At 49.5% G+C, this 26,941-nt stretch overlaps 1 protein-coding gene across 4 annotated transcripts in view; it reads left to right on the top strand.

Moving 5' to 3' along the window:
- Positions 1-8,840: 8,840 nt before the first annotated feature.
- The window catches only part of DAXX (death domain associated protein), a 39,028-nt gene continuing 20,927 nt past the window's right edge, over positions 8,841-26,941 (top strand). Inside the window, exons 1-2 of one of the 4 annotated variants that reach the window (XM_044306113.1) lie at positions 8,841-8,973; positions 13,035-13,286. In XM_044306113.1, the coding sequence (XP_044162048.1) occupies positions 13,098-13,286 (189 nt within the window). In that variant the 5' untranslated portion in view covers positions 8,841-8,973; positions 13,035-13,097. The other 3 variants (XM_044306111.1, XM_044306110.1, XM_044306112.1) reach the window with 3 other exon arrangements.

Genomic DNA, 26,941 nt, shown 5'->3' on the forward strand with positions numbered 1-26,941 from the left:
AACCACCAAGCTGTGTGCCTATCAGAGACTATAACCACCTGTCATGGAACCATGAACCAGACGTACAACAAGAGATAAGTGGAAATAAGAAGGCTTTATTGAAAAACAAGCCGTAAGCAAAAGTCCAAACGGATGGCTAAACCGAAGCAGGGTCTTGCGTAGACAGAGGTCAGGAACCAGAAGGGTAGTCAGACGAAGCCAGGATCAGGAACCAGCAGGGTAGTCAGACGAAGCCAGGATCAGGAACCAGCAGGGTAGTCAGACGAAGCCAGGATCAGGAACCAACGGGGTAGTCAGACGAGGCCAGGATCGGGAACCAGAAGCAGCAGCAGTCTTAGAAGCATGTGAACACAGGAGGACCAAGCAAGGAACTGAAGCCACAGACCTCCTATATATATGAGCTAGGCATCCAGCTCCTCCCAGTGGGAAGGAGAAGCCGCAGGGTGGGAGGCTACAAGAAACCCAGAAACCAAGATGGCCGCCAGCACATGTCAAACGAAGGAGAACAGTAAGAAGGTAAGACCATGACAGTACCTCCCCCTCAAGGGCCCCTCCTCCGCGGAGTAAGGAACGGTTTCTGAGGGAAGCGTGCGTGGAAGGCTCGGAGCAAAGCAGGAGCATGGACATCTGCGGAGGGAACCCAGGAACGCTCCTCTGGACCATAACCACGCCAATGGACCAAAAACTGCAACCGACCGCGGACCAGGCGTGAGTCCAGGATATTGCTCACCTCATATTCCTCACGATTGCCCACTTGGACCGGACGGGGCCGAGGAACCGAGGAAGTGAAACGATTACACACCAATGGCTTCAACAGGGAGACATGAAACACGTTGGAGATCCGCATGCCAGGAGGAAGCGCAAGGGCATAGGCTACCGGGTTTACCCTGCGAAGCACTCGGAAGGGACCAACAAAGCGAGGCGCCAGCTTGGGAGTGGGCACTCGAAGATTGAGGTTGCGGGTGGACAACCATACACGGTCTCCGACCTGGTAGGAAGGAGCGGGCGCACGTCTGCGATCAGCCTGGAGTCTCTGGCGCTGCGCAGAGACCTCAAGGGACCTCTGGATCTGTACCCAAGAAGCACGTAGGACGGAAAGGTGATCCTCCACAGCCGGAATATCCTGGGGAGAGAATACCTCCGGTAACACGGCAGGTTGGAACCCATAATTGGCCATGAAGGGAGACCTCCCAGAGGAAGAGTTCACCGCCGTGTTCCTGGCAAACTCAGCCCAAGGCAGGAGGTCAACCCAATTGTCTTGGTGATCGGAGACATAGCAACGAAGGAATTGCTCCAAGGCCTGATTGGATCGTTCTGCGGCCCCATTGGACTGAGGGTGGTAGGCCGAGGAGAAAGAGAGATGAATCCCCAACTGGGAGCAAAAGGCGCGCCAGAACCTGGACACAAACTGACTCCCCTGATCCGACACAATGTCCTTGGGCAAACCGTGCAATCGGAAGACCTCCCTGGCGAAAATCGTGGCCAACTCTTGTGCAGAGGGTAACTTCTTGAGAGGAACACAGTGGCACATTTTGGAAAACCGATCCACAATCATGAGAATGACCGTATGGCCTCGGGATGCAGGGAGGTCCACAATGAAATCCATCCCCAGGTATGACCATGGGCGCTCCCCGGTGGCTATGGGTTGCAAAAGGCCCAACGGAAGGTGCCGAGGGGACTTACTCTGGGCACAAACGGAGCATGCCGCTACATATGCGGCGATGTCGGAACGTAGAGAAGGCCACCAGAACAGACGTGAAACAGCCCAGGACAGCTGATTCTTTCCAGGATGCCCCGCGGCCTTGGAGTTATGGTAGGTTCGCAACAACCGAGTGCGCAACTCCTCAGGCACAAAACACCTGCCGTTGGGTCTCCCAGAGGGAGCACCAGATTGAGCCGCCAAAATCTGCTCACCCAGAGGAGAGGTCAGGCTGGTGCGAATGGCGGCCAGGATCTGATTCGGAGGTATGACCGAAGTCGGAATCGACTCCTCCCCGGACAGCTCGGAGTACTGCCGTGATAAGGCATCCGCTCTGATGTTCTTGGAACCGGGTAGGTAGGAGACCACGTAATTAAAACGTGACAAGAACAGAACCCATCTGGCCTGACGTGGTGTCAATCTCTTGGCCTCAGAAAGGTAGGTCAGATTCTTGTGGTCCGTCAGGATGAGAACCGGAACCACCGAACCCTCGAGCAAGTGCCTCCATTCTTTAAGGGCCTGCACGATGGCCAATAACTCCCTGTCACCAATCTGATAGTTGCACTCCGCGGAAGACAGTTTCCGGGAGTAAAACCCACAAGGAAGCAGAGGACCCTCGGGTGTTCTACGCTGAGACAGAAGGGCGCCTACTCCCGTCTCAGACGCGTCCACCTCGAGGACAAAGGGCAACCCAGGGTTGGGATGCGACAGAATCGGAGCCGACACAAAGGCGGACTTTAGAGCCTCAAAAGCTCGGATGGCCTCGAGCGGCCAGACCTGGAAATTACTGCCCTTCCTGGTCAGATCCGTGAGAGGCTTGGCTAGCATAGAAAAGTCCCTGATGAACTTCCGATAATAATTGGCGAAGCCCAAAAAGCGCTGCAGGGCACGGAGACCACTGGGCTGGGGCCACTGTAAGACAGCCGAAACCTTCTCAGGATCCATGGAGAACCCCTCAGCGGAAATGATGTAACCTAAGAAGGTTACCTGGGATCGGTGAAATTCGCATTTCTCAAGCTTACCGAACAGCCTGTTCTCTCGTAACCGTTGCAACACTGGTCTGACATCCATAATGTGGGCCTCCATGGATTCAGAATATACCAAGATGTCATCCAAATAGACCACCACACACTGCTGCAACAGGTCACGGAAAACATCGTTGATGAATTCCTGGAAGACTGCGGGCGCATTGCACAACCCAAAGGGCATAACCAAGGATTCATAATGACCGGTCCTGGTGTTAAACGCGGTCTTCCACTCATCGCCCGCCTTGATCCTTACCAGGTTATATGCCGCCCTCAGGTCGAGTTTGGTAAAGACCGTGGCCCCTTTGAGGCGATCGAACAGCTCGGAAATCAAGGGTATCGGGTAAGCGTTCTTGATCGTGATGCGATTGAGACCCCTGTAATCGATACAAGGCCTCAACTCACCGCCCTTCTTTTTCACAAAGAAAAATCCAGCCCCTGCCGGGGACGAGGATTTGCGAATGTGTCCGCGTGAAAGCGCCTCCCTCACGTACTCCTCCATGGCCTCATTCTCCGCTACCGACAGTGGATAGACTTTGCCACGAGGAGGAACGGCACCAGATTGTAACTCTATGGCACAATCGTATGGCGGTGCGGAGGTAGGGCAACCGCGCGCACCTTATCGAATACATCCCGGTACTCTTCGTATTCAGGAGGCAACAGAGAGTCCGAGGAAGTACACAGCAACTTGACAGGCCCATGGATGCAACTAGCCCCACACTGCGGTGACCACGAAAGGATCTCGGCCGATCTCCAATCGAAAGTCGGATTATGCTTCTGGAGCCAGGGGTACCCCAAGACCACCGAGTAGTGTGGAGACGAAATCACCTGGAAACAGACCGACTCTCTGTGAACGGCACCAATGGCTATCCCCACTGGAAGGGTCTCATGAGTCACGTGTGGCGGCAGAAGGGGTCTGCCGTCTATCGCCTCAAGAGCCAGTGGGGAACCTCGAGGCTGCAGAGGAATGGAATTGGCGGCAGCGAACACACTATCAATGAACAAACCACCAGCACCAGAGTCCACCAACGCCTGGGTCGTCACCGAGCCCCCGACCCAGGAGAGGACAACAGTGATCAGTGGTTTGTCAACACGGGAAACCGGGGACGAGGAGACTCCACCCAAGATCTGCCCCCGACAGGATCTCAGGTGCGAGCGTTTCCCGGACGGTTCGGACATGCCAACCGAAAATGCCCACCGAGACCACAGTACATGCATCGGCCCTCGCGTCTCCGGAGTACCCTCTCCCCCTCGGACAGGCGAGCAAACCCCAGCTGCATGGGTTCACCCCCAGACAAGTCATCCCCAGGAGGCGTGGGAGGAGAGGGAGGCACGGGTGGGACAGCAAACGTAGGCGCCAATCTGTTAGAAGGCCTCCGCAGGCTCTCCTTAAAGGAAGGTCTCTCCCTGAGTCTGGTGTCAATCAAAATCAGGAAAGAAATAAGAGACTCGAGCTCCACCGGTAGGTCCTTAGCTGCAACCTCATCCTTCAAGGCATCCGAGAGACCATGAGAGAAAGCAGCGACCAGAGCCTCATTATTCCAGCCCACCTCTGCTGCCAGGGTACGAAACTCAATGGCGTATTCAGCTACGGATCGTGAACCCTGTCTGATGGACATAAGGAGCTTCGCAGCAGAGGCAGCACGAGCCGGCACATCGAATACCTTCCGAAGAGAAGCAACAAAACCGGAAAACTCGGCAACCACCGGATTGTTGTTCTCCCATAAAGGGCTGGCCCAGGCCAAGGCCTTGTCCGAGAGCAGCGAGATCAAGAAGCCCACCTTTGATCTCTCAGTAGGAAAGGCATGTGGCAGCAACTCGAAATAAATGCCCACCTGGTTAAGGAAACCTCGGCACTGAGTTGGCTCTCCCCCAAAGCGCTGTGGAAGGGGGGCAGAACCGGTCATACCCCGAGACACCGCAGGCGCAGCAACAGGTGTCGGGGTAGACTCTTGCGCAACAACCGGAGCGGCAGTAGGAGCGGGCCCAGGAGCGACAACCGACCCATCGGCAACGGAAGCGAAATGAGCCGTGCGTTCAAGCAGGGTTTGCAACGCCACAGCGAACCGACCCAACAGGTGATCCTGCTGATCAAGTCTGGCAACCAGCGTAGGTAGCGAGGATGGCCCTGTACCGTCAAAATTCATGGCTTGGTCCTAATGTCATGGAACCATGAACCAGACGTACAACAAGAGATAAGTGGAAATAAGAAGGCTTTATTGAAAAACAAGCCGTAAGCAAAAGTCCAAACGGATGGCTAAACCGAAGCAGGGTCTTGCGTAGACAGAGGTCAGGAACCAGAAGGGTAGTCAGACGAAGCCAGGATCAGGAACCAGCAGGGTAGTCAGACGAAGCCAGGATCAGGAACCAGCAGGGTAGTCAGACGAAGCCAGGATCAGGAACCAACGGGGTAGTCAGACGAGGCCAGGATCGGGAACCAGAAGCAGCAGCAGTCTTAGAAGAATGTGAACACAGGAGGACCAAGCAAGGAACTGAAGCCACAGACCTCCTATATATATGAGCTAGGCATCCAGCTCCTCCCAGTGGGAAGGAGAAGCCGCAGGGTGGGAGGCTACAAGAAACCCAGAAACCAAGATGGCCGCCAGCACATGTCAAACGAAGGAGAACAGTGAGAAGGTAAGACCATGACACCACCAAGATGTGTGCCTATTATAGACTACAACCACCAAGCTGTGTGCCCATTATAGACTATAACCACCAAGCTGTGTGCCAATTATAGACTATAACCACCAAGCTGTGTGCCCATCAGAGACTATAACCACCAAGATGTGTGCCTATTATAGACTATAACCACCAAGCTTTGTGCCCATTAGAGACTATAAACACCAAGCTGTGTGCCTATTATAGACTATAACCAAGCTGTGTGCCCATTAGAGACTATAACCATCAAGCTGTGTGCCCATTAGAGACTATAACCACCAAGCTATGTGTCCATTAGAGACTATAACCACCAAGCTATGTGTCCATTAGAGACTATAACCACCAAGCTATGTGTCCATTAGAGACTATAACCACCAAGCTGTGTGCCTATTATAAACTATAACCACAAAGCTGTGTGCCTATTATAGACTATAACCACAAAGATGTGTGTTGGGACCTACTAAAAGGAATGACAGAATGGAATGCCCATAGACTTTAACAGGAAAGTGGAATGCCCATAGAGAATAATGGAAATGTAATATTTGAATTAGAGACAAAACCATTTGACATATCTAATAATTATTTAGCAGGCTTACTCTCCAAATTCAGTGGGATTATTTAATGTTCAGATTAAGTGGAATTATCACTGTTATCACTGAATTATCAACTCTGCAGAATGACGAGGGGAATGACACAGCGGAATGCCCATAGACTATAATGGAAAGTAAACTATGAGCTCATTTGCAGGTAAATCTGTGTTATGTAGGACATTAACTTTTACCGCAAGTGTTCCCTGGGTAGAGTAGCACATTGTAAAATAAAAATTACCTTGGATTATAACAGTTTTCTATAGAATGCAAAGGTGATGGAATGCCCATAGGCTATATTGGGAAGTAAAATGTGACTTGGTGCCTGAACCATTCAACATATGAAATAAAGGCTGTGTTCAGACTGCACTTTAGTTTTCAAAAAGAACGACTGTTTGAAAGGCGTCACTGTTGTGGTGGAGGTGGAGTTTTTTGTCTGTACTTTCTACCGCTGTTTGGAGAATTGAAAAATAAAGTACAACTACAAATACATTGGAACCGTGCTGGAGTATACTTCCTTCAATTTGTTACAACATATCAAATAAATCTGTAGCAGGCTTACTCTTCAAATTCAGTGGTATTATTTAAAATTGAGATTAAGTGGGATTATCATTGGTTTCTATGATATGACAAGGGGAATGACACAATGGAATGCCCATAGACTATAATGGGAAGCAGAATTTGATTTGGAGCCTGAACCATTTAACATGTCAAGTAAATCTTTAGCAGGCTTACTCTCCAAATTCAGTGGGATTATTTAAAATTGAGATTAAGTGGGATTATCAATGGTTTCTATGAAATGCCAAGGGGAATGCCACAACGGAATGCCCATAGACTATAATGGGAAGTAAACTATGAGCTCATTTGCAGGTAAATCTGTGTTATGTAGGACATTGACCTTTACCGCAAGTGTTCCCTGGGTAGAGCAGCATATTGTAAAATGAAAATTATCTTGGATTTTACCGTTTACTATAGAATGCAAAGGTGATGGAATGCCCATAGACTATAATGGGAAGTAAAACGTGACGATGCCAGAAACATTCAACATATCAAATAAATCTGTAGCAGGCTTACTTTTCAAATTCAGTGGGTTTATTTAAAATTGAGATTAAGTGGGATTATCATGTTAATGTCATACATAACACAGATTTACCTGCAAATGAGCTCAGCGTTTACTTCCCATTTTAGTCTATGGGCATTCCATTGTGTCATTCCTCTTGTCATTCCATAGAAACCAATTATAATCCCACTTAATCTTAATTTTAAGTAATCTCACCGAGTTTGGAGAGTATGTCTGCTAAATATTTATTAAATATGTCAAATGGTTTTGTCTCTCATTCAAATATTACATTTCCATTAGTCTCCATGGGCATTCCACTTTCCTGTTAAAGTCTATGGGCATTCCACTCTGTCATTCCTTGAATATCACTTTATCCTTTACCACAGATCTTCCCCGTGTACAGTAACATCTTTTACAATTGAAATAACTGTATTTTTCCTGTTTTCTATGGAATGACAGGTAAATAAGACAATGGAATGCCCATAGAGTATAATGGGAAGAAAGATGGGCCATGGAGACGAGAACCATCTGACACATCAAATAAATCTTTAGCAGGCATACTCTCCGAGCACAGTAGCATCGATCTAAATTGAGATTAAGTGGGATTATCATTATTTTCTATGGAATGACACAATGGAATGCCCATAGACTATAATGGGAAGTAAACTCTGAGCTCATTTGCAGGTAAATCTGTGTTATGTAGGACAATAACATGATAATCCCACTTCATGTCAATTTTTAAATAATCCCACTGAATTTGAAGAGTAAGCCTGCTACAGATTTATTTGATATGTTGAATGGTTCAGGCACCAAGTCACGTTTTACTTCCCATTATAGTCTATGGGCATTCAATTGTGTCATTCCCCTTGACATATCGTAGAAATGAATAATAATCCCACTTAATCTCAATTTTAAATAATCCCACTGAATTTGAAGAGTAAGCCTGCTACAGATTTATTTGATATGTTGAATGGTTCAGGCATCAAGTCACATTTTACTTCCCATTATAGTCTATGGGCATTCCATCACCTTTGCATTCTATAGAAAACGGTTATAATCCAAGGTCATTTTCATTTTACAATATTCTGCTCTACCCAGGGAACACTTGCGGTAAAGGTCAATGTCCTACATAACACAGATTTACCTGCAAATGAGCTCATAGTTTACTTTCCATTATAGTCTATGGGCACTCCGTTGTGTCATTCCCCTCGGCATTTCATAGAAAACAATGATAATTCCACTTAATCTCAATTTTTTATAATCCCACAGAATTTGAAGAGTAAACCTGCTACAGATTTATTTGATATGTTAAATGGTTCAGGCTCCTAATCAAAGTTTGCTTCCCATTATAGTCTATGGGCATTCCATTGTGTCACTCCCCTTGCCATATCATAGAAACCAATGATAACTCCACTTAATCTGAACATTAAATAATCCCACTGAACTTGGAGAGTAAGTCTGCTAAATAATTATTAGATATGTCATAAGGTTTTGTCTCTCATTCAAATATTACATTTCCATTATTCTCTATGGGCATTCCACTGTCATTCCTTTTAGTAGGTCCCTTTGGCTGTAACCAACAAGCTGTGTGTAACCATCATGCTTAGGGCCCAAGCCTGCAGAAAGTGCTGTCCTGAGCCTCCTCCAGTCAGGGGCCCCCAGGGCCACACACATCAGTAACTTATCCTCTGCCAATTCAGGCCTCAGTCAATATCCACTGCGCCACACAGCCACAGTAGACCACGCCTCCAGACAGTGGGCCGTGACGTCACGCGTTGCTGTAGCGGCAGCGCCGCCCCCTCCGCGCGCTTTTCTCCTTTGAAACCCCTCTTGGGCCCCTCCCCCCCTCGCTGTGCGGCGCGTCATGGCCGCTCTTTCTCTGTCTTTCCGGAAACGGAAATGCCGCTCTGGTAGTCGGTGACATTACGGAGGCCGGAAGTGGTGAGAGGAAGCGCTGAGCGGTAATATCGAGAGCGGGGAGGTCCCATTGTTGTAGTTGCCGGCTTTTCTCGGAATCTCGTCTTCCGCGGCCGCCGCGGACGTGGTGCTTGTGTGTCCGTGAGGCAGCGTGTGTGGAGCCCGGTGTGCCCGGAGCCCCGGTGTGTGTGTCCTCACTGTCATCGCCCTCCGTGTACTCGGTGTGTGTCACCTCCTGCCCGTCCTCCGGGGGGCGCTGCTGGGGCGTTTACCTCTGAGGGGGGAGGGGAGGGGGGGGGGCTGGTGTGCCTGGAGGAGGGAATCTCCATAGGGCTCCATTGTTATGTGACAGGGACATGGCAGAAAGTGGGGTCTGATCAGCAATGTCCCCTCACTAACATCAGAAGGTGAAATAAATCTGCGGAGAGGTCGGAGGTGACCGTCCCTGGTCCGCAGCCTCTACGCCGCCGTCCCTTTGTTACGTCTCTGTCTAGCTCCTCCTTTATTATCAGTGACAACCAATATGGCCGCCACCGCGACTCCCATCGTGGTCGTCACTATTTCTGACCCATGGATTTCTATTGCCTTATGCACGCCTGTGTTCTTTCTTCAGATCCGCGTGACCGGTCCACAAATTACAGAACCCGTCGAGGAGAGTCCTTTCTACTGACGCGAGCCGGAAAGCTACGGAAGGCGTCAGTGATTTGTGGACTGAAATACGGACACGGCTGTGTGTGCATGAGGCTTTAGAAAAACGGTTTAGGGGTCCTGTGTTTTATTTTTTTGTTTTTTTTTTACAGCGTCGTGTACTTTGCTGGAAATGTGCATCCAAATCCGCCTGGTGATTCCGCACCTCTCTGCGATTTTTAAATGCCATGCATGCTGCAGAAAATCTACTTTGGTTCCGTTTTTAGGCTACACGCACACGACCGTTGTTTGTGGACCTATGGGGCCACCAAATATGCGGACAGCGCTCCATTCCGCAGCCCCGCCAGAAAAATAGAACCTGTCCTGTTGTCTGTTTTGCAGACAAGGATAGGACATTTCTTCAGGAGAAAAAAAAATGGCGGCAGGCTTTCGGCCGGTGTCCGTATTCTGTGTAGTGCAAAAACGGATATGGTTTTCTGCGGGAGGCCTCGGGGTACGACCACGTGTATTCTCTGCTGATTTGTTTGCTGAAAATCCTCTGTGGTTGGGGTGTGTTCACACGTGGCGTAAATGCTGCAGAGCTGCCGTGGCTTCACATGCGCAATGTTGTGTCTCGTCCATAGCCCTCTTGCACATGAACGTATTTTCATTTTTGCGGACCGTATGCGGAACCATTCATTTCAATGGGTCCGCAAAAAAAAATACGGAAGGTACTCCGTGTGCATTCATTTTCAGTATTTCCGTATATCTGTATCCTATTATTGTCCGCATTACAGACAAGGATAGAACTGTTCTATTAGGGCCAGCTGTTCCGCAAAATACGGAATGCACACGGACGTCGTCCGTATTTTTTGCGGACAGCAGAATACATACGGTTGTGTGCAAGAGGCCATACTGTGGGGAAAACCCGCAATGTCCGCTGATTACACTGTGTATGCAACGGTGGAAAGCAGCGGATGACGCACTGCGAATCACGCAACAAAACTGATTTCCAAGGAACCCGCAGTATCCCATGGGAACATTCCTTTACCGTACCAGCAAAGTAGACATTGGGGGGGGTTGTTTATCAAACTGGTGAAAAGTAGGACTGGCTTAGTTGCCCATAGCAACCAATTAGATTCCACATTTCATTTTGGACAGCTCCTTTGTAAATTGAAAGATGGAATCTGATTGGTTGCTGTGGGTAACTAAGCCAGTTCTACTTTACACCAGTTTGATAAATGACCCCCTTAGTTCAGATCTGCAGCATCAGAGAAATCTTAAATGGACATGCCACGTGCGGCCGTATGAAGTGTCAGATCTATACGTGGCCGTGTGCGTGTGAATCCTATATAAAGTGTGCCTACAGCTATTATGTAGTTGTAATAACATCTACATCCGTGACTATGCTCACAGTGAAATCCTCGTGCGGGTCTTGGCTGGTTCCAAAACATCATCCTAAGGGTCCACGTCTTTTGTGGATTGGATGAGGACCCTTTTATTTCAATGGGGCTGCAAAAGAGGCGGACTGTACACAGTGTGCTGTCCACATCCGCCCTTCTGTTCCGCCGCCGCCCCCCTCAGAAAGATAGAACATGTCCTAATCTCTTAATCTCATTTGTTTTGGGGACAAGAATAGGCATTTGTAACAGAGGGCATGAGGTGGGGGTCCGAAAAAAAAAAATACAGTAGCGTGAACGGTCCCTTACTTTGAGAGATCCCGGCCTTTGGTTTTGGCCACTTCAGGAACACGTTGGAAACGTGATGTTGATAATCTTCCTGTTATGTCTTCATCGTAAGTTTTGTGCAGTTTTTGCTCTGTACTGAGCGTGATATGCCCAGAGATGGCGCAGCGGGTCTGTGTTACAATGGAGGACGCCTGGGCGCCTGCTCCACCCTCTCTGCCCATACCATGGAGGGGAGCAGCAGGCGGATGGACGAATTAGTTTTACATCTGATCTCCAATATTATTCCGAAGATGTGTCTAAGGCTACATGCACACGAACGTGGTCTGTTCCGTCTGTTTGCGGAAAGGATGCTGACCCATTTATTTCAATGGGTCCGCAAAAAATGCGAACAGCACACCGTGTGTTATCCGCATCCGTATGTCCGTTCCGTAGCCTCGCAAAAAAAAATAGTCCATGTCCTATTCTTGTCCAATTTAGGCATTGTTACAATGGATCCGCAAAAAAAATGGATGGCATACGGATGTCATCCAATTTGCGGACCACAAAACACATATGGTCGTGTGCATGTAGCCTAAAGCAGTGTTTCCCAACCAGTGTGCCTCCAGCTGTTGCAAAACTACACCTCCCAGCATGCCCGCACAGCCAAAGGCTGTCCGGGCATGCTGGGAGTTGTAGTTTTGCAACAGCTGGAGGCACACTGGTTGGGAAACACTGGCCTAAAGCATTCAACCCCTTCGACACTTGAGGACTTGAAACATGACTTCGGCTGTGGCAGAAGGTCCAGATTTTATGGAGATATTTACCATAATTATGATTAAAGGGGTTGTGCACATTTGGGGGGTGGTTGATTCCCCCCCCCCCCCCCCTCCTGGGCAGACCTGTGAAGGGAAGCGTACTTACCTGCTTCCTGACTCCTCTGTTCTCCGGGTCCCTGGATGTAAAGTTTCGGTTATAAGCCCCTGCAGCAGTGACCTGCTCCCCTTCTTTGTGTCCTGTCAAATGGTCACGTGTGGAGCAGGTCACTGTGATTGGCTGCAGCTGCGTGAACTTAGAGGTTTACATCCAGGAACCGGAGAGTGCGGGAGTCGCCTTTGGGAAGCAGGTAAGTATGCTTCCCTTCGCAGGTCTGCTCCGAAGGCGGGTAAAGCTCGGCGAGAGCTGGATCTGTCAGGTAAGTATCTCTCAGTTCTTCATTTCAGGCCGTACCCTACATGTCTAGTTTCTTGCTGACACCAAAATATTGCTGCTTAATAGTGGTCTAACATACGACAACCAAGAGGCGGTGTAAGACGTGCAAAGTGCTAACGTATCGGGCAAGATGCACCAAATTTACTGTACAGCGTGCACCACCGGGGTGAATTTGGTGCATCCACCACCTACCCCGTCTAGTTTTAGGGCTCATGCACACGACCATGGTTTGGGTCCGCTTCCAGTCTACATTTTTTGCGGGTCGGATGTGGTCCCATTCACTTCACTGGGGCCACAAAAGATGCTGACAGCGGTCCACATCTGCAAACTGATAGAACATGTCCTGTTATTGTCTACATTACAGATGAGCATAGGACTGTTCTATTAGGGGACGGCTGTTGCTGGAACGCACACGCGTCTGGTATCTACATTTTGCGGATCCGCAATAGCTGTGTGCATGAGCCCTTAACCACGTTTCTGAGCTTGATTTGACACCAGTCCTTTAGCATTTCCGCTGTTGGGTGGATAGTGGCCTGCGATGGTCTGCGTGATGACTTCTCTTCTGTGTTCTATCTACCGCAGGTCGACACTTATGAGTCCTGCCATGTTTACTCCGTCCCAACCTTGAGTCCCGAAAAGAAAAAGATGTCACATGTGAAAGAAATCATTGTGCTAGATGATGATGAAGACGAGGAAGAACCACCACGTCCCACAAAAGCCAAGGCAAGTGCCTGTAATTCATCGAAGCAGACCAACGGAAAGCAGGAAGGAAGCAGCAGCCAGCCGAGTAAGGCCCAAGCCATAAGTGCCGAAAATCAGAAGCTCTTTAATGAGGTGAGGAAATCGCCTGTTTTACACTATTACGGTTTTTACACATTTATTCTTTTATTTCCACTGATCTTTCTAGTCGTTGTCGTTTTTCTATGGTTGTTTGTTACCGTGTCATGGTTTAGAATGGTTTTCACAGGGCAAGGATTGGGGTTAACATCGAGGGTTCGTACGAGCGCTCATTCCCATTGCTGCTGATCACCTGATGAGAGAGTGAGCACCTGTTCAGCAGGAGATTGCATAATATATGCACCACGTGAAGTCCTCATGTGCAGATAGCCCTGTGTACATAGAAACGTGCAGGCGGCAGACAAACGGACGCTGCAGGAAATGCACGTCCCCCATCCAGAGGAGATGATTGCTGCATGTAAATGCGGCTCTCCCCTCTGCTTAACCATTGGAACAGTAATTGCCCCTCAATCGTCCTGATGCCATTCAAAGGGCATTGAAAGTAGATCAGTACTCACTTTAAAAAGACGTCCTCCCTGCTGCCATCCATCAACTGGAAGCTCCAGTGTTATAGAAGTAATTAGAGGCAGCGGTAACGTCCGATCCTGTGTGCAGGAGTTTTCTTTGCTATGGGAGGAATGTTGCAGTTTGGTCACATGACAAGGCGACGCTATAGATGTTGGGCTCACGCGTTTATAACACTAGATTGGTGGGGAGCAGGGAAGCCAGAGCTGGTAGGCTGAAGTATACTGTGACACCTGTAATACCCAGGATCTGAGGGAACTCCAATCCCAGACGCTTAAAATGTTTTCTAGTTGTCCTCAGGATAGGTAATCTTATCAGATTAGCGGGGGTACAACTCCCAGCCCCTCCCCCAAAAGAGCAGTTTGAAAGGCATGCAGCCTAACGAGCACAGTGCTGTACATTGTATAGTGGCTGTGCTTGGTATTGCATCTCAGCTCTATTCACTTGAATGGGACTGAGCTGCACCTAGGCCTTGTGATCGGTGAATGTGACATCACTGGCCTTGGCCCTTTAAACAGCTGATCAGAAGGGGTGCCAAGAGTCAGACCCCCACTGATCTGATATTGGTGACCTGACCTAAGATAGATACCATAGATACTGTGGTCAATAGTGACTGTGACATTTAAAGGGGTTGTCCGGGTTCAGAGCTGAACCCGGACATACCCTTATTTTCACCCCGGCAGCCCTCCTGAGCCTGGCATCGGAGCATCTCATGCTCCGATGCGCTCCCGTGCCCTGCGCTACATCGCGCAGGGCACAGGCTCTTGTGTTTACAATAACACACTGCCGGGCGGTAACTTCCGCCCAGCAGTGTGTTCGGTGACGTCACCGGCTCTGAGGGGCGGGCTTTAGCTCTGCCCTAGCCGTTTTACTGGCTAGGGCAGAGCCAAATCCCGCCCATCAGTGCCGGTGACGTCACCGGGGTTCCTGTCAGCCCCATAGAGAGCCCCGGTACGTCACCGGAACTCAGAAAAATGCCTTTGCCCTGCGCGATTTAGCACAGGGCAAAGGAGAGCATCGGAGCATGAACTGCTCCGATGCTCATGTCAGGGGGGCTGCCGGGGTGGAAATGGAGGGATGTCCAGGTTCAGCTCTGAACCTGGACAACCCCTTTAAGTGCTTACACGAGGAAAGGCTCCCTCCATCTCACCATAGACCCTAGCCATTGCAGACTGCTTATGGGAGCTAGAAGCCTAATGAAGGATCCTGGGCCTGCCATCATCTAACGCCTGTTACCCGGCAGGCATAATACCCTGTAATACAGAAGTATTACTGCCCATTATACAAGCAGTGGATCTCCTATATGTCATGTCCCCTATTGGGGGAATGAAAAAACGAGATTTTTGTATAACTTACCAGTAAAATCTCTTTCTCGCTCTTTCCTTGGGGGACACAGAAGACCTTGGGTATAGCTCATCTCCCTAGGAGGCGTGACACTAAGTGAAAACTGTTAAGCCCCTCCTCCATCAGCTATACCCTCAGCCTGGAGAGAGAGACTGCCAGTTGCGTGTCCAAGTAGTGAGAAAAGGCAAAGTCCAACCAGTGGAAACAACAAGCCAACTACCCAACGGGTAAACAAAACTCGGAAACCGTGTAGAAAAAAAACAATGAATGGGTGGGTGCTGTGTCCCCCAAGGAAAGAGCGAGAAAGAGATTTTACTGGTAAGTTATACAAAAATCTCGTTTTCTCGCCCAATTTCCTTGGGGGACACAGAAGACCTTGGGACGTTCAAAAGCAGTCCAAGAGGGGAGGGACCACAGCACCAAGGCGAAGCACCCGAAGGCAGCAAGGAAATGCCACCTGCAAAAACCAGGCGGCCCAAGGCAGCAACCGCCGCCGAAGCCAGAGTACGCACCCAGGAAAACCTGGGAAAGAGTGCAAGGAAGACCGTGGCCACCCTGCACAATGACATGGCTGAAGCCCATGCCTCCAGCCCCGGAGGCACCAACCGCTTTGGTGAAATGAACGGTGACACCAAAAAAAAACAGAGCCCTGCCCTTGAGCAGTAACCACAGCAATAGCCATGTGGTTAAGCGGAGGAAAGCACCCAGGAGCCGTGAACCTTGGCGCGGACCTCCTGGAAACAAGAGACCGAGCGTCGACAAGAGTCGGAGATGTCCAAGCAAAAAACTGCAGACACTTCAAGTAACAGAGTCCCAGTCGCAGGTCCAGGCCAGACTGGAGAAGACCGAATCACGGGAAGAGAAAGGCAGAATTGGGTGAATGCCCAGCTTCCTAAAGAACCCCAGGGAAGACCCTAAGTCAGACAACAGAACCTGGACGAAGCACGGCCGGGAGCGAACACTAGTGTGCTCGCTGGACTCGTCTGGGCAGACGGGAGGAAATCCAATGCGAGTAAGCGCAAATCAGTGACACGGCAAAAAGGTTGGGAAAACTGGTCCCGTCGGCCCCCGAGCAACGCCGTCCCGAATCCACGCGGAGTGGGGGAGCAGATGGACAAACGGAAGGAACCGAAAGGGACCCGGCCAGTTTCCAACAGACTCCAGGACAAGTCAGGCTAAAGTCCTTGTCGTTGTAGCCACCACAGGAAGGTGTTCTACAGACCCGAAGAGGGGGCTTGAAGGGTAATCTTGACAGAAGAAAGTAGGCACGCCAGGTTACCGAGAAGGTAAAGTCCAAGCAGGACCAGCGCCCAGAATGGTAAAAGTAATCTGCACCCAGCGGGAGGACAGAATGCGGCAAACCCGGTAATAGGCACACAGCTAGTACAGCCAGTGTGAACAATGGAGACAGTACGAGGTCATAAGGAACACCGGGACCATCCATATGAACAACCATGGTCTCCCCAGGGGGGAGGGCAGTGAAGGAACAGCCCCTGAAGCCTGGCCGGGGCAGAAGCCACATCGGAGTGAAACTGACCCAGGAGAAGCCAAAACAGCCGTCGAGAGAAAAAATAGCCGAGAAGACGGATGACACCCTCCAACCGCAAGGAGGAGTGGGCAACAGGGAAGCCACAGGACCGCTCAAAAAGCAGAACTCCGCTACTCCGAGATGTCCGGCTCACCAATTCGCAGAAGGCGAATACCCCAACGAATCGAAAGTGGAGGTCCCTGACCTCGGTAATCGAGCAACCAAGAGAAGTTGGGCGACCTGCTCAAAAAGAGCGGCTAGAACCTGGTAGCAAAACAAACTGAAGCACGGAGGGTGCCAACAGGAAGGACTCAAACCAAAACGCATCCAAGAGGAGGAATGGCAACAGGCGAGGGAACCGTAATCCGGCCAGAGCCAACGTAGACTGCGAGGGACGCTGGAGACAGCACTCTCGACCATGTGACCGCTTGCGCTGGGAAGCAACGCCACAGGGTAACTAATGGGTACGCATCCAGGAACCACAAACACTCCCCAGACGGAAGGGCCAACGAATATGGTGGATACCGTCACAACGGAAACACCAAATATACCCTCCGAACAGAGAACGGATACCACCCAGCTCGCTGCAGTAGAGAACAATAGAGCCCATCCAGGCCAGGTGAACAGAAAGATCTCCTCAGAGAAGAGTGCCAGGCCGGCGGCAATCACCGTATCCCAAGAGAAAAACGACAAGTCGCAGGAAGAATGGAGGCATACGTACAAGCAGCCCCATAAGCAGTGAGAAAGCCAACCCACCTACGGAAGGAGAAGGCATACACGGCCCAACAACGCACAGAGTAGCAGCCCCCAAGAGTGTCCGCCCACTGCGAAATAGTCATACAGCAAGGAGGGCCAGCCACAGAGCCCCACAGAAGTGCAAAGTGCAACCGGAAGGGGGGACACACACAAGACTAGTATGGCATGCGACGGAGCGCAAGCAGTCTGCCCAGAAGAGAGGGCAATGTACTTGGCAAACAGTGCGGGCAGCAAGCGTGCAAAGCCCGCCCAACAAGGGGGTGATGCCCAAGACCAGCACCTACTTCAGAGAAGGAAGACATACCATATTCCGCCCAGAAGAGGGCCATGCACATGGCCACACCGCATCCAGCAGGACGTCCACCTAGTGAAAAGGGGACATGCACAGGGTAATCCTAACATTAAGTGAGTGTGCAATAATCCACCAAACACCGAATTTTGTGAGAGTACAACTACTTCGCCAATGAATGGGGACAAGTACAAGTCCAGCACAGCACATACAAGGACAGGTGTGAGTCCTGTGAGCGTACAAAAAGTCCACCCATGGAATGAGGGGTGGTCACGCACAAGGCCAGCACCGTATCCAATGGGAGTGCAAGCATTTCACCCATCTTAGAGGCCAGCAACGTATCTGGTGAGAGTGCAGTATGCTGCCCAGAAGGGGGAGCCATGCCCATGGCCAGTATTGCAACCAGGGAGAATGCGAGCACCCCGCCATGGATGGGGGTCAGGCACCTGGCCAGCAGCACACTGGCGAGAGAACAAACACAGTCAGTGAGAGTGTGTGTATGTTGCCTGAGGAAAGGAGACATGTCCATGGCCGGCAGCGAATCCAGTAAGAGTGCCGTACACCGCCCACGGAAGGGGGAACATGTATATGGCCGGCAGTGGATTTAGTGAGTTGCAAGCATCCCACCATGGAAGGGGGTCCTGCACGCGGCCAGCAACTTATCAGCGAGAGAACGACCCCAGTCAGTGAGGGTGTATGCATGGCGCTTGAGGGAAGAAGGCATGCCCAAGGCCGGCAGCGAATCCAATGAGAATGCAGCATACCGCCTATGGAAGGGGGTAATGCACATGGCCGGCTGCCCAGCACCATAACCAATGAAGTGCAGTATTCCGCCTAGAGGAAGGGGGTCATGCACAAGACCGGCAGCGAATCCAGTGAGTGCAGCATTCCGCCCCTGGAAGGGGGTCATGCACAAGACCGGCAGCGAATCCAGTGAGTGCAGCATTCCGCCTATGGAAGGGGGTCATGCACAAGACCGGCAGCGAATCCAGTGAGTGCAGCATTCCGCCTATGGAAGGGGGTCATGCACAAGACCGGCAGCGAATCCAGTGAGTGCAGCATTCCGCCTATGGAAGGGGGTCATGCACAAGACCGGCAGCGAATCCAGTGAGTGCAGCATTCCGCCTATGGAAGGGGGTCATGCACAAGACCGGCAGCGAATCCAGTGAGTGCAGCATTCCGCCTATGGAAAGGGGTCATGCACAAGACCGGCAGCGAATCCAGTGAGTGCAGCATTCCGCCTATGGAAGGGGGTCATGCACATGGCCGGTATCAAATCCAGTGAGAGCAGCGATTTCGCCTATGGAAAGGAATCACGCACATGGCCGGTAGTGAATCCAGTGAAATTGCAGCGGTCCCCTATGGAAGGGGGGTCGTGCACCAGACCAACACCGTATCTGGCGAGAGTGCAGAGTCCACCTATGGAAGGAGGACATGCACAAGACCGGCAACGAATCCAATGAGTGCAGCATTCCGCCTATGGAAGGGGGTTGTGCACATGGCCTGCAGCGAATCCAACGAGTGCAGCGTTCTCGTGCACATGGCCAACACCGTATTCGGTGAGAGTGCAGTATTCCACCTAAGCGGGGGGTCATGCACCAGGCAAGCCTGCATCCCGAGAGAGTGCAGTATTTCGCCTAGGAAGGGGTTGTCTGCACATGGCAGTTACCATAGCTGGAGGGCGCATGCACTTGGCCAGCGCTGCATCCCGGAGAGGGCTAAAGAAGGGAAGCATGCACCAGCCGGGGAGTGCGACACCATGCCGCTCATGGAAGGAGCACGCATACAGGCGGCGCTACTGAGACAAGGCTGCAGCGTCCTGCGCAGCGCACAAGAAATCCATTAGCTTAACCATGTTATGCATTCCCAAATAAAAAACAGCCTCACTGAGGCAGAAAGAAGTGCCACCATACAGGTGCCCAGCATAGAAGTAGAGGGGGGGGCGCGCCAGCCATATAGGCCCATCAGCCGAGCAAAACAAACAGAAGCACGGGGGCCGGTACCCGAAGGGTTAACAGCCACCAACCTGGAAGGGAGGAGGAGGCGGCGCCGCGATCCCCTGGGGGCGGGGAACCTCCAGGCGGGAAGAATTCGCGCCCGGAGAAGTTCCCGCCCCCTCCAACAGAGGCCGGAAGTTTGCGGCCTAGCAGGCCGTGAAGCCGGGGCCTAAATTTTCTGCGGCACCCTGCTGACCGGGGCCGCACAGGAAACCGGAGCGGACTGCCTGGACAAACCGGCCGCGGAAGCCCACCCCGCGGACCGGAAGTCAGGGGCCCGGGTGGAGCGCCGGAATGCGGCCCAGTAGGCCGAAGCCTGGACCAAAATTTACGGCGCCCGGCCGGCCGGAAGTCGCCGACGGCCGGCCGGAATCGTTGGAGCATCGTGCTCAAGCCAATGCCGGCCGCGGGAGTCTACCCCGCAGGCCGGAACAGTCGGGGGCCGGGAGGAAGTGCGGCCCAGCTCGGAGGTGCGGCCCAGCAGGCCGGGAAGAAGCGCCGGAGGTGCGGTCGCCCAAGCAGCACTGCCGTCAGGAAAAGGCCCCCGGTCCAGAGCAGCGCATCGGTGAGGGGATGGGGGGACCCTGAGACCGGGTGCCCGTGAGGATGTGAGCACAGCGTTCCAGGAGGGACGCTGATATGTGAAGGGAGGCGATGTGGCTGCCTATTCGCAGCATTCTGCTGCTAAAATGTCCCATGAGGGCCAGAAGGGAGGGGAGGGAGCAGGGAGTGGAATGTCGCCCCGCAGCACCCCAGGGGCCAGCCTAGGTCCAGCAGTGACCGAAGGGTCCAAGTATGGGGGGTCAGGCACGCAGGAGACCAGGGTGGGGGGTGGGGGACGTAGGGCTGGAGAAGCCACTCTCTCACCATAGTCGTCTTCACCCTCGGTCCATTCCAGCAGGGTCGCCCCTTCAGCTACTGGCACCGTAGTGGCAGGACGCTGGGAGAGGGACTTGGCGTGCGGGCGACCCTTGCGCTGGCGGGATGTAGGGGAGCTGGGCTGCCCTGATCCACCTTGTCTTCTGTGGGGGAGGCAGCAGTGCGGGTGACCGGCACTGGCGCAGCTCAACCCCGGGAGAAACAGAGAGGTCTAGTGCGACTCTGTTGTCCCTGATGATCTGGAACAAAAAGAAAAGAAAAAGTAAAAATCAAAATTTAAACAAGGAGAAAACAGCCCTGCAGTAGCAGGGAGTGTCTTGCCTCCTTGGACACTAAGCAAAAACTGGCAGTCTCTCTCTCCAGGCTGAGGGTATAGCTGATGGAGGAGGGGCTTAACAGTTTTCACTTAGTGTCACGCCTCCTAGGGAGATGAGCTATACCCAAGGTCTTCTGTGTCCCCCCAAGGAAATTGGGCGAGAAATAAAAATGTTATATAAAATACTGAAAATATCGCCGCATCTGTAGTGATGACCCAAATGGCATTTAAAAAAAATAAATAAAATTCATCCCACCTACCAAAAAAAAAAAATATCGATTTGCCCTATAAGACGCACCTCTGTTTACTAAAATTCAAGGAAAGAGTTACTTTGTAACAATCAACTCAATTACCTAATAAATCACTGCTTAAACTTAATAAAATCCCATTGGTTAGGCTATATTAGGGCTCATGCACGCAAACGTATCTTCTTTCCGTGTCCGTTCCGTTATTTTTGTGGACTGTACACTGAAAGATTAATTTCAATAGGTCTGCAAAAAAAAACAAAAAACGGAAGTTTACTCCTTGTGCATTCCGTTTCTGTATGTCTGTATTTCCGTTCCGTGAAAAAATAGAACAAGTCCTATTATTGTCTGCATTACGGACAAGAGTAGTACTGTTCGATTAGGGGCCAGCTGTTCTGTTCCGCAATATACAGAATGCACACGGATGTCATCCGTATTTTTAGCGGACAGCAAAATACATACGGTTGTGTGCATGAGCCCTTAACCCTTTAGTGACCAGCCTGGTTTGGGCCTTACTGACCAAGCGTTTTTCTTCCTTTTTTCATCGTCGTGTTCCAAGAGCTATATACAAACATAATCCAAAGAAAAAACTTGTGGTCCAGCTTCCCATAAAAACTTGCAGCTTTATTAATGACAATAAAAAAACTGTTATCCAAACACGATCTACATGTTTCGGACTCCACAATCTCGGCCCTTACTCGTGACATACAAAAAAGTAAATGTTCACCTCTCTTTAAAGGGGTTTTCCCATCTCAGACAATGGGGGCATATCGCTAGGATATGCCCCCATTGTCTGATAGGTGCTAGGACCCGCACTTACAATGCGAATGGAGCCGGGAAATGAACGGAGAGTCCACTGCGCATGTGCAGCCGCCCTACATTTATTTCTATGGGGCCGACGAACATAGCAGAGTGCTGTCTCGGCTATTGCCGTCTGCCCCATAGAAATGAATAGGAGCATGGGCTGCACATGCGCGGTGCGCTCCCCTTCACTTCTATGGCAGCAGCGCTTGGTGGTGGACGGACCCTGGGAAATCCGGGGTCCTCCAGCTACAGCGCTCCCGCTTCGTTCTCGTAGGTGCGGATACCAGCTGTGGGACCCGCACCTATCAGACAATGGGGGCATATCCTAGTGATATGCCCCCATTGTCTGAGATGGGAATACCCCTTTATACATGTGGTGCACCAGGTAATCAGAACGTCTGCATCAGATGCACAAAAGGGGAGAAGAACTGATCGAACACCAAAAACCAGCACCCAATGCATTAAAAAGAAAAGACAACATGTATAGAATACTGAAAAACTATAAAAATAGTTATTTTAATGATATTGTAAAATCAGCTCAGTGTTTTCTGTTCAGGCCTGTGAGAAAGCAACTTCCCAATTCAAACATCCAATGTGCCTCACGGCTGAGGAGTTTTTGTTTGTGATCTTCTCCTCTAATGGGAAGAGTAACCCTTTCCACTCCCGGGACTGAAAACGCTCTAGTATCTCCTTTGTGAAAAGTGAAAGCTAGCTGCAGATACATTGCGAGTTTCATAATATGGTGTATCTGATAAATGTTTGCGGATTCTGCTTTTTATTTGTTTTGTAGTGCAGCCTACATATTGTAGAAGACAATCTCTGCAGGTGATTAAATGGCATCATTTGTTACAGTTCAGATATTGTTATATGGTGTCATTCCTGCCATTCACAGTAGATGTCACGTTTTGACACGTGACGTATAGTTACAGGAGATACATCTGTTACTACCACATTTGTAGCTCCCTCTATAGGTGGAGTTGCTGGAAAAGACTGAGGATGATTATTTTTGTCCTATGGTTGTCTCTGAGGGCCACACATTTAACCCCCTCATTGACTATCCCTTTCCACTCCTGGTCAAAGTTTAATACAGGTAAATGTCGCTGTATGATGTTACAAATCTCTGTGTATTCCTTACTGTAACCTGTCAGAAAAGTTGCTGGTTTCCCTTTTTATCATTTATTTTTTTTTTTTCTATTTTTTTTTTTTCTATCCGAAACTGCCTTTTGGGGAAATATTAATTTCGTTCGGTCTAGAGAGAGACCATTTTTTTGGCCTCCTCTATAGTGTAGCATAATTCCTTGTAAGCAATCTGCTACTGATATTATCTGCTTCCCTCATAAATGCAGTACTATCCGAAGAGTTGCGTCTTGCTCGCAACATTTCGCCCCTTATGTTCCTTGTCACATGAGGTGGGTGACATCAAGTCGCTAAAAGGGTAGTATTGCTAGCCGTCTCTTTTCTATGGGTTGATGTTGAAATTACTGAATTGGTGGCATCACCATATAAATGCAGGTCCAGAAATACTACAGATTTCGGATCATGATGGATGCTAAATTTGATTGTATCTATCCTCTCGTTAAAGTATTTACTTAAAGGGGTTGTCTGGGTTCAGAGCTGAACCCGGACATACCTCTATTTTCACCCAGGCAGCCCCCCTGACTTGAGAATCGGAGCAGTTCATTCTCTGATGCTCTCCTTTGCCCTGCGCTAAATCACGCAGGGCAAAGGCATTTTCGGGAGTTCTAGTGACGAACCGAGCTCTCCATGGGGCTGCCAGAAAGCCCGGTGATGTCACCGAACACACTGCCGGGCGGAAGCCTCTGCCTGGCAGTGTGTTATTGAAAACAAAAGAGCCTGTGCCCTGTGCGATCTAGCTCATGGCAAAGGAGCGCATCGGAGCATGAGATGCTCCGATGCTAGGCTCAGGGGGGCTGCCTGGGTGAAGATATGGGTATGTCCGGGTTCAGCTCTGAACCAGGAGAACCCCTTTAAAGCTGGAATGTCCGCCACATCGCCGACCCATATAATCAACAGATCGTCTATGTAGCGTCCATACCACTTGATATTATCTAAAAAAAAAAAAAGGGCGGGCTTCCATAAATAAAAACAGTCTTTCCCATCAAGCCATTAAAATATTAGCTATGGAGGGCAAAAATTTCACCCCCATAGAAATTGCTGCCCGCTGCAAATAATACTTCCCATTAAACATGGAAAAAATGATGCTTGAGTAAAAATTTAGTAACGTTGCATGAGTAATCTTGGAGCTGTGTGATATAATCACTATAAGAAACCAAAAACCCCTGTAAAGCCTGTATCGCTAATTGATGGTGAATAGTGGTGTCGCTGTATACCACAGCTGCTGTTATCCATTCATAATTAGCACTCCACTCTAAACTGTCGCAAGCTTGCAATACAATATGTGAATCTTTCAAATATCCGGGAATCAGCGATACCAAAGGCTGCAGGAGAGAATCCACCGATAACTTCTCAGAGTAAGAACCAATACCAGCAAAAAAATAGTGCATGTCCTACTTTTTTCACATTTTCGGACAAGGTTAGGCATCATTTTTTATTTTTTTTTGCGGACGCACTATTTGCAGATGCAAAAAACAACTGTCGTGTGCATGAGGCCTCGGGTAAAGCATGAAAGATAGAAACGATGGGATGTTCCACAAATACCGGTGTATATATATTCCATTTCTTTTTGGTTCAAAATACCCATGGCGAAACCACACTGCCCCAAATCCTGCAATTATTTCCGATAGAGGGAGAGAGGATTGCTCTTCAGTAGGGAGTCGGTTGCTGAATCTCCCAACATTTTCAAAATGAGTGATTCATACACACAACTATCCATTAGAGCAACTGCTCCACCCTCATCAGCTTCTTTAATTACTACATCTGGAGCCGATCTCTTTATTAATTCATTTAGTGCATTGTGTTCATCCGTGGATATGTCGAAACCACTCCTATGTGGAATTGTGCTCCCCGCCCTCCCCCTTCTCAGTAATATAACGCACTTCCATCTTTTTTCACTAGATCCTGGCAACGATCCAGGGCAGGAGATCTCTATTGTAATGGATAAAAATCACTGATGTTTTAAAAACTTTTGCTGTATTTTGTTTGTGAGTCTCATCCTGCTCTTGGCGCATTTCCTGCAGAGAAGTCATTTGTAATAATTCCCTGAAATCTAAGGAAGAAATAGATGTATCTGAACTATACGGTGTACGGACATCCAAAACATTATCAAGAGAATCCTTCATGGTCTGGAAATTTCTTTTAAAGTCAGAGTTCGTGCTCGTCTGTTGACATCTATAATTGTTCGATATAGATCAAAATGACATGTTGGAGCGAACGACTCTTGTGTCTGTGACAAAATGGCGGACAATAAATGTATCGCTCGGAGATCATTTATCCCTGCTTGTGGCGAGAGGGATATCACCGTCCTCCTGTGGTTTCCTCCCCGCCCGGCGGTTTTTGTCATTGGTTTCCTTCCCGTTGCACCTCCTTCCATTTGTATACATGCGGTATTCACACTGACATTAGTAAGAGAATTGTCCATTTCTGGTGCTGAATTAGATGACTCCATCTCAGTTGAGCTAAAAGAAACCTTAGCTGAACGCTTTCTCCTAGAACGGGCTGTTTTTCTTAAAATTAAGCTCCAGCCTCTGACCAGGAATAAACCACATTTGATTTATAGTCGATGGGATCTCTGTTGTATCTTGTTTAAAGGGATTCTGTCACCTCGTTTTCGGTTTTAGAGATGCGTACATGCACGGCTAGATCGCCGCAATATACCGGTCCTATAGGGCTGTGTGCGTTTATTTTGTTTAAAAAACGATTTTAGAGATATGTAAATGAGCCTTGTAAGGTGTCCAAGGGGCTGTACGAACTTTCCTGGTGCCCAGCCACGCACGCCTGTGAAGGAGCCCTCCGAATCTCCTCCTTTCGTCACAGTTAGCTTGCCGTAATCTCACGATGCGCAGTGCCGGTATAGTGTTCCTTCCCTGTACTGGCATTAGCCTCGGGGAAGGAACTGCGCATGCGCGAGCTCGCGCATCATGAGATTACGGCAATCGAACTGTGACGAAAGGAGGAGATTCGGAGGACGCAGCCGGTGCTGGGCTCCTTCACAGGGGGGACGTGGCTGGGCACCAGGAAGGTTCGTACAGCCCCTTGGGCACCTTACAAGGCTCATTTACATATTTCTAAAAACATTTTTTTAAACAAAATAAAACCACAAAGCCCTATAGGACCGGTATATTGCGGCGATCAAGCCGTGCATGTCCGCATCTCTATAACCGAAAACAAGGTGACAGAATCCCTTTAAACTGTGCAAGATTCTCTTCCAGATTCACTTGCAGTTTGATGGGATCTCTTATTCTCTTGCCACTGTGTTTGAAAAGAGTCTGTGTATGCTTTTTCCCCCCCGTCTATATAGCTTTATGAGGGCTTGTTTTTTGCAGGACAAGTTGTAGTTTTTAAAGGCGCCATTTTGGGGTACACTTAACTTTCTGGGAGGGAGATGAGGAAAAACAGCAATACTGCCACTGCGTTTTTACGTTATAAATATAAAATGTTCTTGCATTGCCCCTTCCCCTTCATATGGAGTTGTGTAAGGGCTTCATTTTTGGGGGACAGCTTGTATTTTTCATTGGTATCATTTTGGCGTAAATGGCGCTTTTTGATCGCTTGTTCCTTTTTTTTTTTTTTTTTTTTTTTTTTATGTGGCAACTAAGAATAAATTATCAATTCAGTTTTTTTACGGTGTTCACCGTAGGGGATTTTTTACATGATATTTATGTAGTCCGGGTTGTTATGAACGCGGCTATACTATAATTTTTTTTTTTTTTTTTTTTTCAATGGAAAATATTTTTTTATGGGATTTTTTTTTTTTATTGATTACATTTTATTTTATTTTTTTACCACAAGGGGACTATAACAGACATCTTTTTGATTGCTTTTAAAATGCAATGTACTGTACCTATAGTGCATTGCATTTTAATGGCAATGCTATTCTGACATTGCGCCA

The sequence above is a fragment of the Bufo gargarizans genome, chromosome 9 (genome assembly GCF_014858855.1).
Source record: "Bufo gargarizans isolate SCDJY-AF-19 chromosome 9, ASM1485885v1, whole genome shotgun sequence".
NCBI lineage: Eukaryota > Metazoa > Chordata > Amphibia > Anura > Bufonidae > Bufo > Bufo gargarizans.